Here is a 14260-nt window from a genome sequence, read left to right as displayed (position 1 = left end):
CGAACCGAGCCGAGCCGAGCCGAGCCGAGCCGAGAAGATGGTGGACCGCGAGCAGCTGGTGCAGAAGGCCAGGCTGGCCGAGCAGGCCGAGAGGTACGACGACATGGCGGCTGCCATGAAATCGGTGAGTTTCCTCCCCCGTCGCCCCCTTTTCCGCGCCACGCGTGCTGGAGGAGGATGAGGATGGAGCGCGTGGAGGAGCGGCGGTTTGGGCGGTGCCTCCCCGCTCGGCCGCCGAATGAATGAGGAGATACGAGGTAGCCCGCGGACCACCACGCCCGAATTCGGACCGACGTCTCCACGCCGAGCGACGTAGGCGGCTGCAGAATTCCTTCCAGAACGTTCCAGCCCTGTCATACTGCAGTCATGGCCCGTCCAGAGCTGCCCCCTCCCTCCCTGAGACCCCCACCTCCAGCAGGGCGGTTTGCAGATCTGGGCTCCTGCAGGAGCGTCTGGGGGGACCCTGCAGGAGATCTGGGATCCTGTAGGACTGTCTGGAGGAACCCTGCAGGAGATCTGGGCTCCTGCAGGAGCATCTGGGGGGACCATGCAGGAGATCTGGGTAGATCGGGAGCGTCCGGAGGGACCATGCAGGAGATCTGGGTAGATCGGGAGCGTCCGGAGGGACCATGCAGGAGATCTGGGTAGATCAGTGGTGTCTGGAGGGACCGTGCAGGAGATCTGGGCTCCTGTAGGAGCATCTGGGGGGACTGTGCAGGAGATCTGGGTAGATCGGGAGCGTCTGGAGGGACCATGCAGGAGATCTGGGTAGATTGGGAGCGTCCGGAGGGACCATGCAGGAGATCTGGGTAGATCAGTGTTGTCTGGAGGGACCGTGCAGGAGATCTGGGCTCCTGTAGGAGTGTCTGGGGGGACTGTGCAGGAGATCTGGGTAGATCGGGAGCGTCCGGAGGGACCATGCAGGAGATCTGGGTAGATCGGGAGCGTCCGGAGGGACCATGCAGGAGATCTGGGTAGATCAGTGGTGTCTGGAGGGACCGTGCAGGAGATCTGGGCTCCTGTAGGAGTGTCTGGAGGGACCGTGCAAGGGATCCGTGCTCCTGTAGGAGTGTCTGGAGGAACCCTGCAGGAGATCTGGGCTCCTGTAGGAGTGTCTGGAGGGACCGTGCAGGAGATCTGGGTAGATCGGGATCGTCTGGAGGGACCATGCAGGAGATCTGGGTAGATTAGTCTGGAGGGACCGTGCAGCAGATTTAGGCTCCTGCTCCCTGGCCCTGAGGAGCTGACTGGCAGCAGTGGTGACTTCATGAAGACTTTCTAACCTCTTTAATGTCATCCAGGCTGGTTCTGCAGGATCTCCCTTTTCAGAAGCAGGGACGCTCATGTTTCCTTTTTGTCGTATGTGTGACGTCTTCTGGATGTAAAAGTGAAAGCCGAGTGCTGGTGACGTCAGCGCTGCTGGGTTGGGGACAGGAGGACAGGAGGATGTGGTTGTGAATCTCCTCACGTCGGGTGGCGGGGAGATTATAGATCAGGTTAGACCGTTAGACGAGGCAGGCGCTGCTTTTCCCGCGCCGCCGCGAATGTCACCCGTCCCCCGGGGCAGCGGTGGCCTTGTGGGAAGTGGTGCAGGGTGCAGAGCAGACAGGTGAAGAGGTCAGCTGGTGCCAGGGAGAAGGTCAGCGCGACACGTGACCTGGCGAGGAGCGAGGGCCGTCTTATCTTACACTGCAGCTGCCCGCTTCCACCCCCCCCACTACACCGCCCCCCCACCCCCACCCCCACCGCCGCCGCCGTCAGCCGCTCTCGTTTCCACGAATGGACCAAAAACGTGGAGGACTTCTGGTCAATTGGCCCCTCCCCCACCACACTCATCATGGCCGCCCCACAGTTCAGACCAGAGTGTGAAGCAGGCCCATCACCATGGAAACTAGCGGCCGCATAGAGCTTATTAGCTCCGGCTTCCTCCCACTAGCACAACGCATCAGACGAAAGCGGCGAAATTCGGTATGAAATGGAGATGAAGCGATGAGGCGTCTGTTTATCATTTACAGCATTTACCAGAAGCCCTTATCCAGAGCGACTTACAATCAGTAGTTACAGGGGACAGTCCCTCTGGAGCAATTTAGGGTTAAGTGTCCTGCTCAGGGACACAATGATAGTAAGTGGGATTTGAACCCGGGTCTTCTGGTTCATAGAAGAGAGTGTTACCCGCTAGGCTACTACCAGCCATGGGCTCCTTCATTATGAAATGAACCGTGTTGCAGGTCTGTCTTCTGCAGATGAACGAGCGGATGGTGAGATGGTAATTCTCTGGTTTCGGTTCTCTTCGCAGGTGACCGAGCTGAATGAGGCGCTGTCCAACGAGGAGAGGAACCTCCTGTCGGTGGCCTACAAGAACGTGGTGGGCGCGCGCCGCTCCTCCTGGCGCGTCATCTCCAGCATCGAGCAGAAGACCTCCGCTGACGGAAACGAGAAGAAGATCGAGATGGTGCGCGCCTACCGCGAGAAGATCGAGAAGGAGCTGGAGGCCGTCTGCCAGGACGTGCTGAACCTGCTGGACAACTTCCTGATCAAGAACTGCAGCGACACGCAGCACGAGAGCAAGGTCTTCTACCTGAAGATGAAGGGCGACTACTACCGCTACCTGGCCGAGGTGGCCACCGGCGAGAAGCGCGCCGCCGTGGTGGAGTCCTCCGAGAAGTCCTACAACGAGGCCCACGAGATCAGCAAGGAGCACATGCAGCCCACCCACCCCATCCGCCTGGGCCTGGCGCTCAACTACTCCGTCTTCTACTACGAGATCCAGAACGCGCCGGAGCAGGCCTGCCACCTGGCCAAGAGCGCCTTCGACGACGCCATCGCCGAGCTGGACACCCTCAACGAGGACTCGTACAAGGACTCCACGCTCATCATGCAGCTGCTGCGGGACAACCTGACGCTGTGGACCAGCGACCAGCAGGACGACGAGGGCGGCGAGGGCAACAACTAAAGACGCGCCGCTGGTCAGAAAAGCTCCGTCCACGTGGCCGGTGGACTTTGGCATCCGCTCTTGCCAGAAGTTTCCACTGCAGCAGCAGCTCTTTATTTTTCCACGAGTTTAACGAAAATAATGGGGGGGGGGGGCTTGGTGGAAGTCTTAGTTTGAATATATATATATACATATATATATATATATAGAAATATATATAGAAATATATAGTCGCGTGGGTCTCCCTCTTCTCGACTCTCTTTGACGTCTTTTGCCAAAACCACTGAAATGTCAGTCGATCGGCCGGAGGCGTCGGTGCCGGAGCGGAGTGACGGAAGCTCGCGGGTAAAATGGACCGACCCGTTTCAAAAGGGAAGCTGCTCGTCCAACTTTGGGTTTTTAGAGAAGCAACCGGCAGAGCCTAGATGTTAAAATGTCGTATAAATATTATATATATATTTAAAAAAAAAAAAAAATGAAAAATAGTTTCTGTTGTTCCGGCTTCACGTTTGACCTCATGCAAATTAGAAATTAGGCGAAATTACAACAGTTTTCGAAAAAAAAGAAAAATTCCGAAAGGTTCCGTTACCGCCGGAGAACCGGAGGCTGTTTTTACTGGTTGAGGTACAATTACTGGTGGAGACTCAACTCATTAACCATCGAAAAAAGGCCGAAAAAAAGAAAAGAAAAGAATAATTCTAGCAGCTTGGAAGTTTGTGGTTTAGTTCTGTGTGTAATTTATTTTTGCACTCGCCTACTATACGGTTTTGTCTGTGTACGATAAATACGACAATACTATCGACGATTCAATATTGTGCATGCTGGTGATGTATTTATATACAATAGCTTGACTTTATTAACTTATAACTTGGGTGTTATGTATTCATATGATTAAGAAGTAAACGAGCTTCGATCTTGATTATTTATGATTTCCGACTCTTTATATTGACTTTTCCCGTTTCGTTCGCTCTGCCAAAATCGTGAGTGTTGACAACAAATCGATGTGTTCTGAGCGCTGCTTGTGTGACGTGGGACACGCTGGTGTTTATCGTCGCCGCTGGGCGCGTCGCGGCTCCGTGCCGTTGTTCCGCCATCTTCTGTTCTCCCGAGCGCGCTTGAGTGGCTTTTCCTGTCCCGTTACGCAATGGACCCACAGTGAAGTTCTCGCGTACGCCGTGGCCCACGGCCCCTCCTCCTCTCCTCGTGCCGTCCTTGCTGTCTCCCGGCGAACCCCTTGAATGTGAATAATTATGTAGCAGTTACACACGCGTTACACCGACGTAACGGGAACCGTGGAAACCAAGGGGAACTTGACAAGGTCACCCGCGCGCCCCTTCCACACGTGTACGGTTCTGCTGTCACCTTTCCATCCTTCTGTTGTACTTTTTTTTTTTCTCTTGCCTTAAACTCTCGTTTGCTGCACAGCACAGAATGTTCCGGTTTTATTTATTCCATGTCATGTTCTTCATAAGTTGGTATGATTTCTGTGCCATGATGGAGTATTGCTGATGAGTATTAAATTTTATGTGAAACACGCTCATTTTGGATTCATGACTGATTTGGATTCTGACCTCGTGCCCATCTCAGGTGCTCCGGTGGTGGTCCGGGGGGGGGGACTCACGCCTTTGTGAGAGACCTCTGCACCCACCACAGTCGCCACGAACGCCATGTTCTGCAGCCCGGCGTACAAATGCATGTGTTCGGAGAACCGTGGTCCTGATCCAGCCTGAACACAAGGTTCTCAGAGGTTCCATCTTCAGCTTCTAATGAGTAAAGAGTGTCACACACACACACACCCTCACCTGCTGATGTTCTACTGCCAGTTTAAATTAGCATGTGCATCTGGTTTCTTCAGACTGGAGCCACAGAGAGTGTGTGTGTGTGTGTGTGTGTGTGTGTGTGTGTGTGTGTGTGTCGGTTTTGCTGCAGTGCTGAGTGTGTGCAGGATACTGTAACAACCACACACACACACACACACACACACACACAGACTTTCTTCTCTACATTTTCTTCATTCCATGCTGAATCTACTGCAGGTATCCTGCGTTTTTCACACACAGCTCATCTCCGCTGATCAATTATTCATGCACATCTGTTTATTTCATATGGGGGGGCGGGGCCAGGTCTCATCTGACAGCGGCCCTCATATCCAGCGACGCTGCGAGCGCGTTTCTAACGCTTCACCTGATCAGCCAATCACAGCCGAGCACAGCCGGCCCAGCCACCAATAGCAGGCTTGTTGCTAGGGCTGCTGAAGCTCCTCTTCATTAGCCCCCTTCTCACCAGTACTGTGCAGGCACCTACAGGAACCTGCTCAGAGACACAGCTGGAACCTCACAGAACCTCCCAAACGCTCGTCCGTATTCCCAAGATTTCCCAAAATCTTGCTAATGGGGACATTGACATTGTTGCCAATGAAATTGTTCTAAATGCAAAAAGCTGAGCTGATTCTACTGGTTGATGTTCTAGAGAAGGTCCTGTCAGGACCTCCACCGCTCGTACATTTTCTGTGTCCCAGAACAGAACTTACAGACGACCTGCCCACCTGAGGTGACCCCGCCCACTTATTCAGAACTAGCCAGTGAACTGGCTCATTTTTTTATGTAAAAGAGACATTGTGCTGCTCAGATGACCCTCGGCCTGTTGGGTAACCCCGCCCCTTTCAGCCCAGGTCAACCGATGTGATTTCCTGACGTGATCTGCGGGTCCGGCATGATCTTCCACTTTTCCAATGCTGAGCTCTGTGTGATATGAGTGTGACCTCATCGGTGAGGGAGGGAGGCGTGGCCTACAGCACTGCATGGCAACAGTCACCATAGTGACAGTTTCTAAGGTAACAGGTAACGTACTCTGATAATCAGTTTCCACAAAACATAAAATCTGATTTCTGCTCCGCTGCCTCTGTTTGGTGCTCAAACACACACACACACACACACACACACACACACACCCCAACAGAACACGAATGATCAAGTTATTAAACTTGATTTCTTGGTGCACTGGTGGCTCATCAAGAGCAGAGTTGCCACTCAAACCCACTCTGCTGTCCCTTCATGCTCAGCAGCCGATCAAACTTACCTGGCAGGGGAGATACCGTGATACCGTGATCAATCATGGTCCAGGTCTTCAGGGAGGCCAGTGAGGGTTCCTGATATCCTGGGCTGAAGCAGTGTGTTCAGGACTAGAGTTGCTTTTGGCAACCCATCTTAATTGTAGTTTTATTCTAGTATTTGTGTGAAGCTGTCATTGTGGTCTAGTCAAGTTTTAGTCGACTAAATCTCTGAACATTTTAGTCTAGGTTTAGTCAACAAAAATTTACTTTTTTAAGTAATGCAATGTTATTTAAACCCGTCAATATAGTACAAGTACCAAATAGAACAGACAATTTTTTTTTTTTTTATTATTCTTACCTTATAGTCTCAAGAATATTCTACGTCCATTTAGGTGGCTGCATTTCTCCTTGTGTTTTTTGACATACAATCTGTTTTCTTTACACTTCATTGTAAAGAAAGCGTCCAAATCATTTTCTCCCTGGCTGATAACCCACCACCAGCATCCTGAAATCTGAATAATGCTGCAAAGTGGAATCAGTGTTGCCAGATCCTATATGAAGTATTGTACCAGCATCTTAAAATTATCATTTTTTAAGAAACATTATTGTACAATTTCCATTCTGAAATTGCTCAGAAAATCTGCTTCAAAAACACATATCATGATAGACTGTGCATATTATAGTATATAATGCAACTTTTACATTTACATGTACATTTACGGCATTTGGCAGACGCCCTTATCCCTTAGGTGGTAGTAGCCTAGTGGGTACTGGGTTCGAATCCCACTTACTACCTGAGCAAGACACTTAACCCTAAGTTGCTCCAGGGAGACTGTCCCTGTAACTACTGATTGTAAGTCGCTCTGGATAAGGGCGTCTGATAAATGCTGTAAATGTAAATGTAAATGTTATCCAGAGCAACTTACAACGTGCATTCAAGTTATCATCGATGAAGAGATCAATTCCGGTTCACTAGGACCCCCAACTATGAATACAATCTTTTTATTCACTCATTTCTAGTTTCTATACAGAAGTCAGACAAGAAGAAGGTTACAAGTTCATCTAAATATTCTCTAAAGAGGAAGGTCTTGAGCTGTCGTTTGAAGGTGCTCAGTGACTGAGCTGTTCTGACCTCCAGGGGAAGTTCATTCCACCACCGAGGGGCCAAGACGGAGAAGAGTCTAGATGAGAGATGGAGGGACCAGGCGAGCAGTACTGGAGGTTTGGAGTAAACGAGGTGTAGTGCGAGGTGTAATAAGGGCTGTGAGGTAGGATGGTGCTACTCCATGTTTGGCTTTGTAGGCCAGCATCAGTATTTTGAACCTGATGCGTGCAGCTACTGGGAGCCAGTGGAGGGAACGTAGCAGAGGGGCGGTGTGGAGAACTTGGGAAGGTTGAAGATCAGTCGTGCTGCTGCATTTTGTATGAGTTGTAGAGGTCGGATGGTACATAGTGGTAGACCAGCTAGAAGGGAGTTACAGTAGTCCAGTCGTGAGATTACTAAGGACTGAACCAGTAGTTGGGTGGCCTGGGTTGACAGATAAGGGCAGATTCGTCTGATATTGTAGAGAAGGAATCTACATGAGCGGGAAAGATTGCTGATGTGAGTTGAGAAGGAGAGTTGGTTGTTGGTCTATTGTTACTCCAAGGTTGCGGGCTGTTGTAGAAGGAGAGAGCTGTGAGTTGTCCAGGTAAATAGCAAGATCCTGATGTAGAGAATCTGCTGGAATGAATATTAGTTCAGTTTTGGTGGGATTGAGTTTGAGGTGATGGGCTGCCATCCAAGACGAGATGTCTGTTAGACATGCAGAGATTTTGGAAGCAGCATGTAGATCAGAGGGAGGAAAGGAGAAGAGGAGTCGTGTGTCGTCGCCATAGCAGTGGTAGGATAATCTTTTAACTACAGAACGTTTGTAAAAACCACCTCTGGGCAGAACAGCGCCTCTACCTGTGTGGAGATCATTTACACGTTGCACAGAAAGCTTTACTGTTAGTGCTACAGGCTGTTACCTGCCAGTAAAACTGGGCTCTTCCTCCCATCCACATGATTGTCACATGTGATACACAGCAGCACAGCACACGGTGCACACAGTGAAATTTGTCCTCTGCATTTATCCCATCACCCTGAGTGAGCAGTGGGCGCCCGGGGAGCAGTGTGTGGGGACGGTGCTTTGTTTTACTTTGTGTGACACTATGTGTTACATTAGGGGTGTTGAACTCAATTGCACAAGCACTGCATTATGGGATCTGTAGTTTGTGTGTTCTCAGCGTTTCATATCGCCAGGCCATTATAATAAATCTACATTAAAGTTTTTAAAGCTGCCAAGGTGCCACTGACACTGCTCCCCGGGCGCCTGTCATGGTGCCCACTGCTCACCAAGGGTGATGGTTAAATACAGAGGACCCATTTCACGGTGTCACCGTGTGCTGTGCTGCAGTGTCTCACAATGACAATCACTTCACTTTCAATTTGTACAATACTTTTACAAAGGATACTTATCATACGTCTGGCAACACTGATTGGAATTGAGGAAGTGATGTCATCTGTGTAACCGAGACAAAGGAAACAGAAATACTGCATAACAATAATTGTTATTAAACGAGAAAAAAACGCCTCGTCTCGTTTTCGTCAATGAAAATAAAGAGATGTTTTAGTCTCATATTAGTCAGAAATATGACATGATTCAAGTTATCATCTCGTCTCATTTCTGTACATCATAAATGTTTGTTGACGTTGACCAAATCAACACTAACCGGGACAACCACAGTACCAAATTCAGAGGTGAGGAGACCACAGGAGGGCATCAGAGCTCCACGTCAGGGTCATGCCAATCAATGGAAAATATCCAATTTAATTTAACTAAGTTTATCATGCGCTTCTTTTTGGCCCTCTCAATATATATATATATATTTTTCAATATTTTAAATCATTAAGAAGAATTGCAGACACCAGAACCTCGGTTTTGTTGTCCATGGCACCGTTTATTTAATCCAAAAGAACAGAACAGAACAGATATTTTCATCTCATTTCCTCTGCAGTTCTACAGTTTAATCTGAAAATAGAACGCGTTTATTTATAGCTCTACAGACGCACTTTTCAACACTGCGTTCATCATCATCATCATCATCATCATCATCATCACATGAAAGAAAAACAGTGTGTGTGTGTGTGTGTGTGTGAGAGAGAGAGAGAGAGAGAGAGAGAGAGAGAGAAAGACCCCTGGAGTTACACAGTGGGATCTGGGGCTCATCTGCTTCAGAGACCACACCCTGTGGCGTGATGGTGTCTTACAGAAGCTCGTGGCTCGTGGTGTGAACGATCCTTCTGAAGATGAAAATCTGTGTCTGAGGGTGAGGAGTGTGAGTTGGGCTGAATTTGGCACGGAGCAGAGAGAAGCTGGTGATGACACTTCACAGCAGGAGATCTCAGCTTTCACACCTGATGTCCTGGAACCTGAAACTAATCAACAAATCGGAAGAGTGTGTTGAGGACCAAAGTCACGTCCTGTGCCGGCTTAGCGACGTCAGGAGGACACGCCGTCTTCATGAAGGTCCTCCAGCTCTCCATCCCTGCTGCTCCCTGAGCTGCTGCCATTCCTGTTAGACAGGAGAAAGGACTGAGGAACACTCGCCCATACCAGTAGAAGCACCTGGTTCTCTGCACAGGCCCAGAGGAACCCACAGGAACCCATACTTTAAAACTCCTGGACCAGGTTGAACATCAGAAAAGTTCAAAACCAGCCTTCAAAAGCTCAGATTTACCTTAGAGATGGATGAACCATAATGCCAGAGCGAAACCAGTTATCTCTGCAGGATCAGAGGGGAGAACACAGAGTTAGAATTTGCACCAACACTCTATAAACTGGATATTAGAACAGGAAGTAGAATGAATCCTGGGCTCAGACTGGACCCAGCATGGATGATCTTGGATCTACTTACGACAACAGATCCCCAGGCGCCGACATGGACCGGTTCTCCCTCTTCCCAGGAAACTCGAAGGGGTTACTGAAGGAACGCTTTCTCAGCATCGACTTGACCAGAATCTGCGAAGGCGAGGAGAAACCATCACGGATATGAAAGGTGATCACGTTGAAGTCCATGATCATCAGCATAACGACGTGGAAAATGTGATATTTCCAGGGTGAAACTGAGGTTCTAGAAGATGATATACGTACCACAGTAGACAGGCTGGGAATAAGTTTAACCGAGTTCTGCACCTCCTCTTCTGTCACCTCCACCACGGTACAGTGTTCCTCCTCCAGGGGCAGGGGGGCAGCACCATCTAGTGTCACCCACGGGTGGAGCTGATGCAATACAGTCCAAATACCCACAATGAATACAGCAGAATAACCCGTGTGTAGTTCAGAGATGAACAGGAACCCAGCAGGAACCCAGCAGTTCCACCTTCACCTTGATGTCAGGAACAGGGATTCTGCTCTCTGGGTCTTTATCCAGCATCTGGACAAGAAGATCCTGGAGCTCAACACTTATCTGAGGCCTGAGAGGAACACACACAGTCACCAATACACAGAGACACACACAGTCACACACACATTCACTAACACACACACAGTCACTAACACAGAGGCACACACACAGTCACACACACAGAAACTCACACATTCATTAACACACACACACAAAGTCACTAACACACACAGTCACCAATACAGAGAGACACAGACACACTCACACACAGTCACTAACACAGAGACACACACACAGTCACACACACACTCGCACACACAGTCACCAACACAGAGGCACACACACAGTCACCAATACACAGAGACACAGACACACTCACACACAGTCACTAACACAGAGGCACACACACAGTCACCAATACACAGAGACACAGACACACTCACACACAGTCACCAATACACAGAGACACACACAGTGGTGGCCTAGAGGTTAAGGAAGCGGCCCCGTAATCAGAAGGTTGCCGGTTCGAATCCCGATCCGCCAAGGTGCCACTGAGCAAAGCACCGTCCCCACACACTGGTCCCCGGGCGCCTGTCATGGTGCCCACTGCTCACTCAGGGTGATGCGTTAAATGCAGAGGACAAATTTCACTGTGTGCACCGTGTGCTGTGTATCACATGTGACAATCTCTTCACTTCACTCACATACACAGTCACTGAAACACAGAGAGACACACACACACTCACACAGTCACTAACACATGCAGCAGTGTAAAGCACCGTCCATCTCTAATCCTCCTCTGAACTGTAATCGCGCTGTGACTCTGAGCTCTGTGGCTGTTTTTAGAAGGTACTCACGTCACCGGGAACTCCACCGACGCGTTCCTGATCTTCTCATGAAGGCCTAAGATGTACTCATCAATGAAGGGACACTGGGAGGGGACAGAGGAGCGTTGTCATTTACAACAAGCAAACCACCAGCTCACCGGTTCCACTGTCACTGGACCCACCTTCCCATAGACAAAACAGAACAAGGTGACACCCAAGGCCCAGACGTCCAGAGCCTGGAGCAGAGAAGAGACCAGAGACATGATTTAAAGGTCAGAGCTGTGGGTTCAGAAGTACAGGATGATGTTGGTGACTGACCTTCCCGCTGAAGCTCTGCTTCTGCTCAGTGAGGGTCTCAGGTGCCATGAAGGCTGGAGTTCCTGCCGTGCTGGACAGGAGAGCATCGCTTCCCTCAAACTCATTACTGACCCCGAAGTCAGCGATCTTCACATGGCCGTCATCCCCCAGCAGCAGGTTGGAGGGTTTGATGTCCCGGTGGATGATCTTCTGGTAGTGCACTGAGGAGGGCAAAAGGAGACACATGGGTCCCTCAGAGCACCACCCACTGACCCCACCCACATCCTCATCATCAGAACAGACAGAAGACACCCACAGTATTCCAGGCCCAGGATGATGTCTCGGAGGTAGAGGCGAGCCTGGTCCTCGCTAAACGGGGAGTCAGTGGGGACCTCCATCACCGGCCTGAAACAGACCGCCACTCACACATCAGGCTTCGACAGACTCACGGGTGAACTTGTCCACCAGACACAGGAGACACAGGAGACACATACTCACCCCTTCGGCACCAGCTCGAACACTGAGGAGGAGGAAGAGAGGGAAAAAATGCAGTCACATGACATGTCTCCCACAGTCCGGCTAAAACTGAGAAGGACTAATAATCTGACCCATGTGAAGGTTGTCTTCAGCTGGATCGTCCAGGACCTGCGGAAAATACACGCACATCCAGATCATTATTTACTACACGCCAGAGACTCAGATGAATAAATACAAAGCGATTTGTGACACGCACTTCTACTAGTTTGACAATGTTGAGATGGTCGAGCTTTTTCAGGATGGCGATCTCCTGGTAGACGCGCTCCAGCGGCCCGAACACCTTCGACCGCCGATCATCAGGACGCGTTGGTGGAGGCCGACCTGACGTTCCACAAAGAACTTTACATTTGGAACACGCAAGGAAAGAAATGGGGAACGTTTCATTGTCGCTTCCTACTGACGTGGGAATCCGTACTGTTTCATCAGCTTCTTCTTGGAGACGACTTTCATCGCCTGAGGGGAACACGTCACGTCAGTAAAAAGTGACAGCTGATATCTGCTGATACTTAGTTTGGAAAGGAACGGAGAACTCGGGCCTTACGTAATATTGCTCATCGTCCTCGTTGTAGGCCAGCTTCACCACGCCGTACGATCCCTGGAGGAACAACACGGAACGTCCATGCGGTGAATAACGTCATGTAACGAGTTCTAGAGCTGGTAGTATCCTAGCGGGTAACACACTCGACTATGAACCAGAAGACCCAGGTTCAAACCCCACTTACTACCATCGTGTCCCTGAGCAGGACACTTAACCCTGAGTGTCTCCAGGGGGGGACTGTCCCTGTAACTACTGGGTGGTAGTAGCTTAGCGGGTAACACACTCGACTATGGACCAGAAGACCCAGGTTCAAACCCCACTTACTACCATCGTGTCCCTGAGCAGGACACTTAACCCTGAGTGTCTCCAGGGGGGACTGTCCCTGTAACTACTGGGTGGTAGTAGCCTAGTGTGTAACACACTTGCCTGTGAACCAGAAGACCCAGGTTCAAACCCCACTTACTACCATCGTGTCCCTGAGCAGGACACTTAACCGTGAGTGTCTCCAGGGGGGGGACTGTCCCTGTAACTACTGATTCTAAGGCGCTCTGGATAAGGACGTCTGGTAAATGCTGTAAATGTAAATGTAGAACGTCTGGAGGGAGGGGACTCACTTTTCCGATCTCGTCCTTCAGCTTGTACTGGTTGAGCTGAATACAGTCCTGAAGAAACGAAAGCGGCGGATTAATATTCAACAAGCACCCAAAACACCGGATCCATCATCGCTCCGGCGGATTCGACCTGAGCGTCGGAGATGGACACGCGCTTGGACTCGATGGTGGGCCTTCGCCCGGCCCGGCCGCCGAGTCCCTGGTACGTCCCGCGCTCCTGCAGGGACAGCTTCCGGTCCGAGAGACACAGCCGGTGTCTTCCGCCGGCGTCCAGCCCGTCGTTCCTGCCGCGCCCGGAACGGAGGCCGTTGGGCGGCGTCAGGCGGCTGGTGGACACGTTGATGGCCGCCACCATGTCGGCCAGCTCGGCGTGGTAGTCCGGGTCCAGCTCCGTGCTGCTGTCCAGGCTCATGGTCGCCTCACTGCAGAGCAGAGTCCAGCCCAGAGACAGAGACGAGCTCGGGGATCCTGGTGGAGAAGCGCGGCTCCGGGTTAATGATCATCAGAGCAGCAGAGGACCTCATTGTCCTGCTCGCCCATGTCAGCGTCCACACTGGAGCTGTGTGGACAGGCGATGCTCCTCAGACGGGGAGATGATCAGAGGAAAGAGGATTAGGCTGCAGCCAGAGCTGCATTTAGCCCAGCGCAGCTATACCTGGAGACAGACTGTTTACATGCGGCAAGGACACGCCACCGAGCACATGCTGCTCCACAACATGACGACACTCACACACACAAATATATACACACACACTCTCACAAATATATACACACACACCCTCACAAATATATACACATACACACACACACACACACATATATATACACATACACACACAGATACAAACATACACACATACACACTCACAAATATATACACATACACACACACACACATATATATAGACATACACACACAGATACAAACATACACACACACTCACACTCTCACAAATATATACACATACACACACACACATATATATACACATACACACACACACATATATATACACATACACACACAGATAAACATAC

The 14260-nt window shown here is 50.4% G+C and overlaps 2 protein-coding genes across 7 annotated transcripts in view; one reads left to right on the top strand and one right to left on the bottom strand.

Annotated features, from left to right (window-relative positions):
* Nucleotides 1-4472, top strand: part of ywhag2 (3-monooxygenase/tryptophan 5-monooxygenase activation protein, gamma polypeptide 2) — a 6378-nt gene extending 1906 nt beyond the window's left edge. The window contains exons 1-3 of one of the 6 annotated variants that reach the window (XM_028999893.1): nt 1784-1968; nt 2297-2350; nt 2459-4472. In XM_028999893.1, the coding sequence (XP_028855726.1) occupies nt 1885-1968; nt 2297-2350; nt 2459-2953 (633 nt within the window). In that variant the 5' untranslated portion in view covers nt 1784-1884 and the 3' untranslated portion in view covers nt 2954-4472. Of the gene's footprint in view, nt 125-1781; nt 1969-2101; nt 2123-2296 lie in introns of those variants that run through there. The other 5 variants (XM_028999887.1, XM_028999888.1, XM_028999889.1 and 2 more) reach the window with 5 other exon arrangements.
* A 4473-nt stretch (nt 4473-8945) lies between these two features.
* Nucleotides 8946-13969, bottom strand: camkk1b (calcium/calmodulin-dependent protein kinase kinase 1, alpha b). Its single transcript, XM_028999886.1, has 16 exons — nt 13353-13969; nt 13226-13273; nt 12615-12668; nt 12475-12526; nt 12270-12394; nt 12145-12181; nt 12035-12056; nt 11853-11941; nt 11558-11757; nt 11422-11475; nt 11270-11343; nt 10395-10482; nt 10160-10288; nt 9924-10027; nt 9747-9791; nt 8946-9581 (listed from the first exon to the last, which is right to left on the bottom strand). Exons 1-16 carry the CDS (start codon nt 13632-13634, stop codon nt 9509-9511), a joined length of 1476 nt encoding a protein of 491 aa, XP_028855719.1. The 5' UTR covers nt 13635-13969; the 3' UTR covers nt 8946-9508.
* Between the last annotated feature and the right edge of the window lie 291 nt (nt 13970-14260).

This window comes from Denticeps clupeoides, chromosome 13 (genome assembly GCF_900700375.1).
Source record: "Denticeps clupeoides chromosome 13, fDenClu1.1, whole genome shotgun sequence".
Taxonomy (NCBI): Eukaryota; Metazoa; Chordata; class Actinopteri; order Clupeiformes; family Denticipitidae; genus Denticeps; species Denticeps clupeoides.
Note: the sequence above shows the minus strand (reverse complement) of the source record. Positions and strands in the feature narration are given on the sequence as shown.

Bases quoted from the DNA above. Each gene is read 5' to 3' on its own strand.
- camkk1b (XM_028999886.1), bottom strand. From the start codon at position 13,634: ATGAGCCTGGACAGCAGCACGGAGCTGGACCCGGACTACCACGCCGAG. The intron at 13,274-13,352 runs GTCGAATCCGCC...TCGTTTCTTCAG, and splicing joins TGTCCATCTCCGACGCTCAG to GACTGTATTCAGCTCAACCA. The intron at 11,344-11,421 runs GTGGGTCCAGTG...GTCCCCTCCCAG, and splicing joins TCTGTTTTGTCTATGGGAAG to TGTCCCTTCATTGATGAGTA.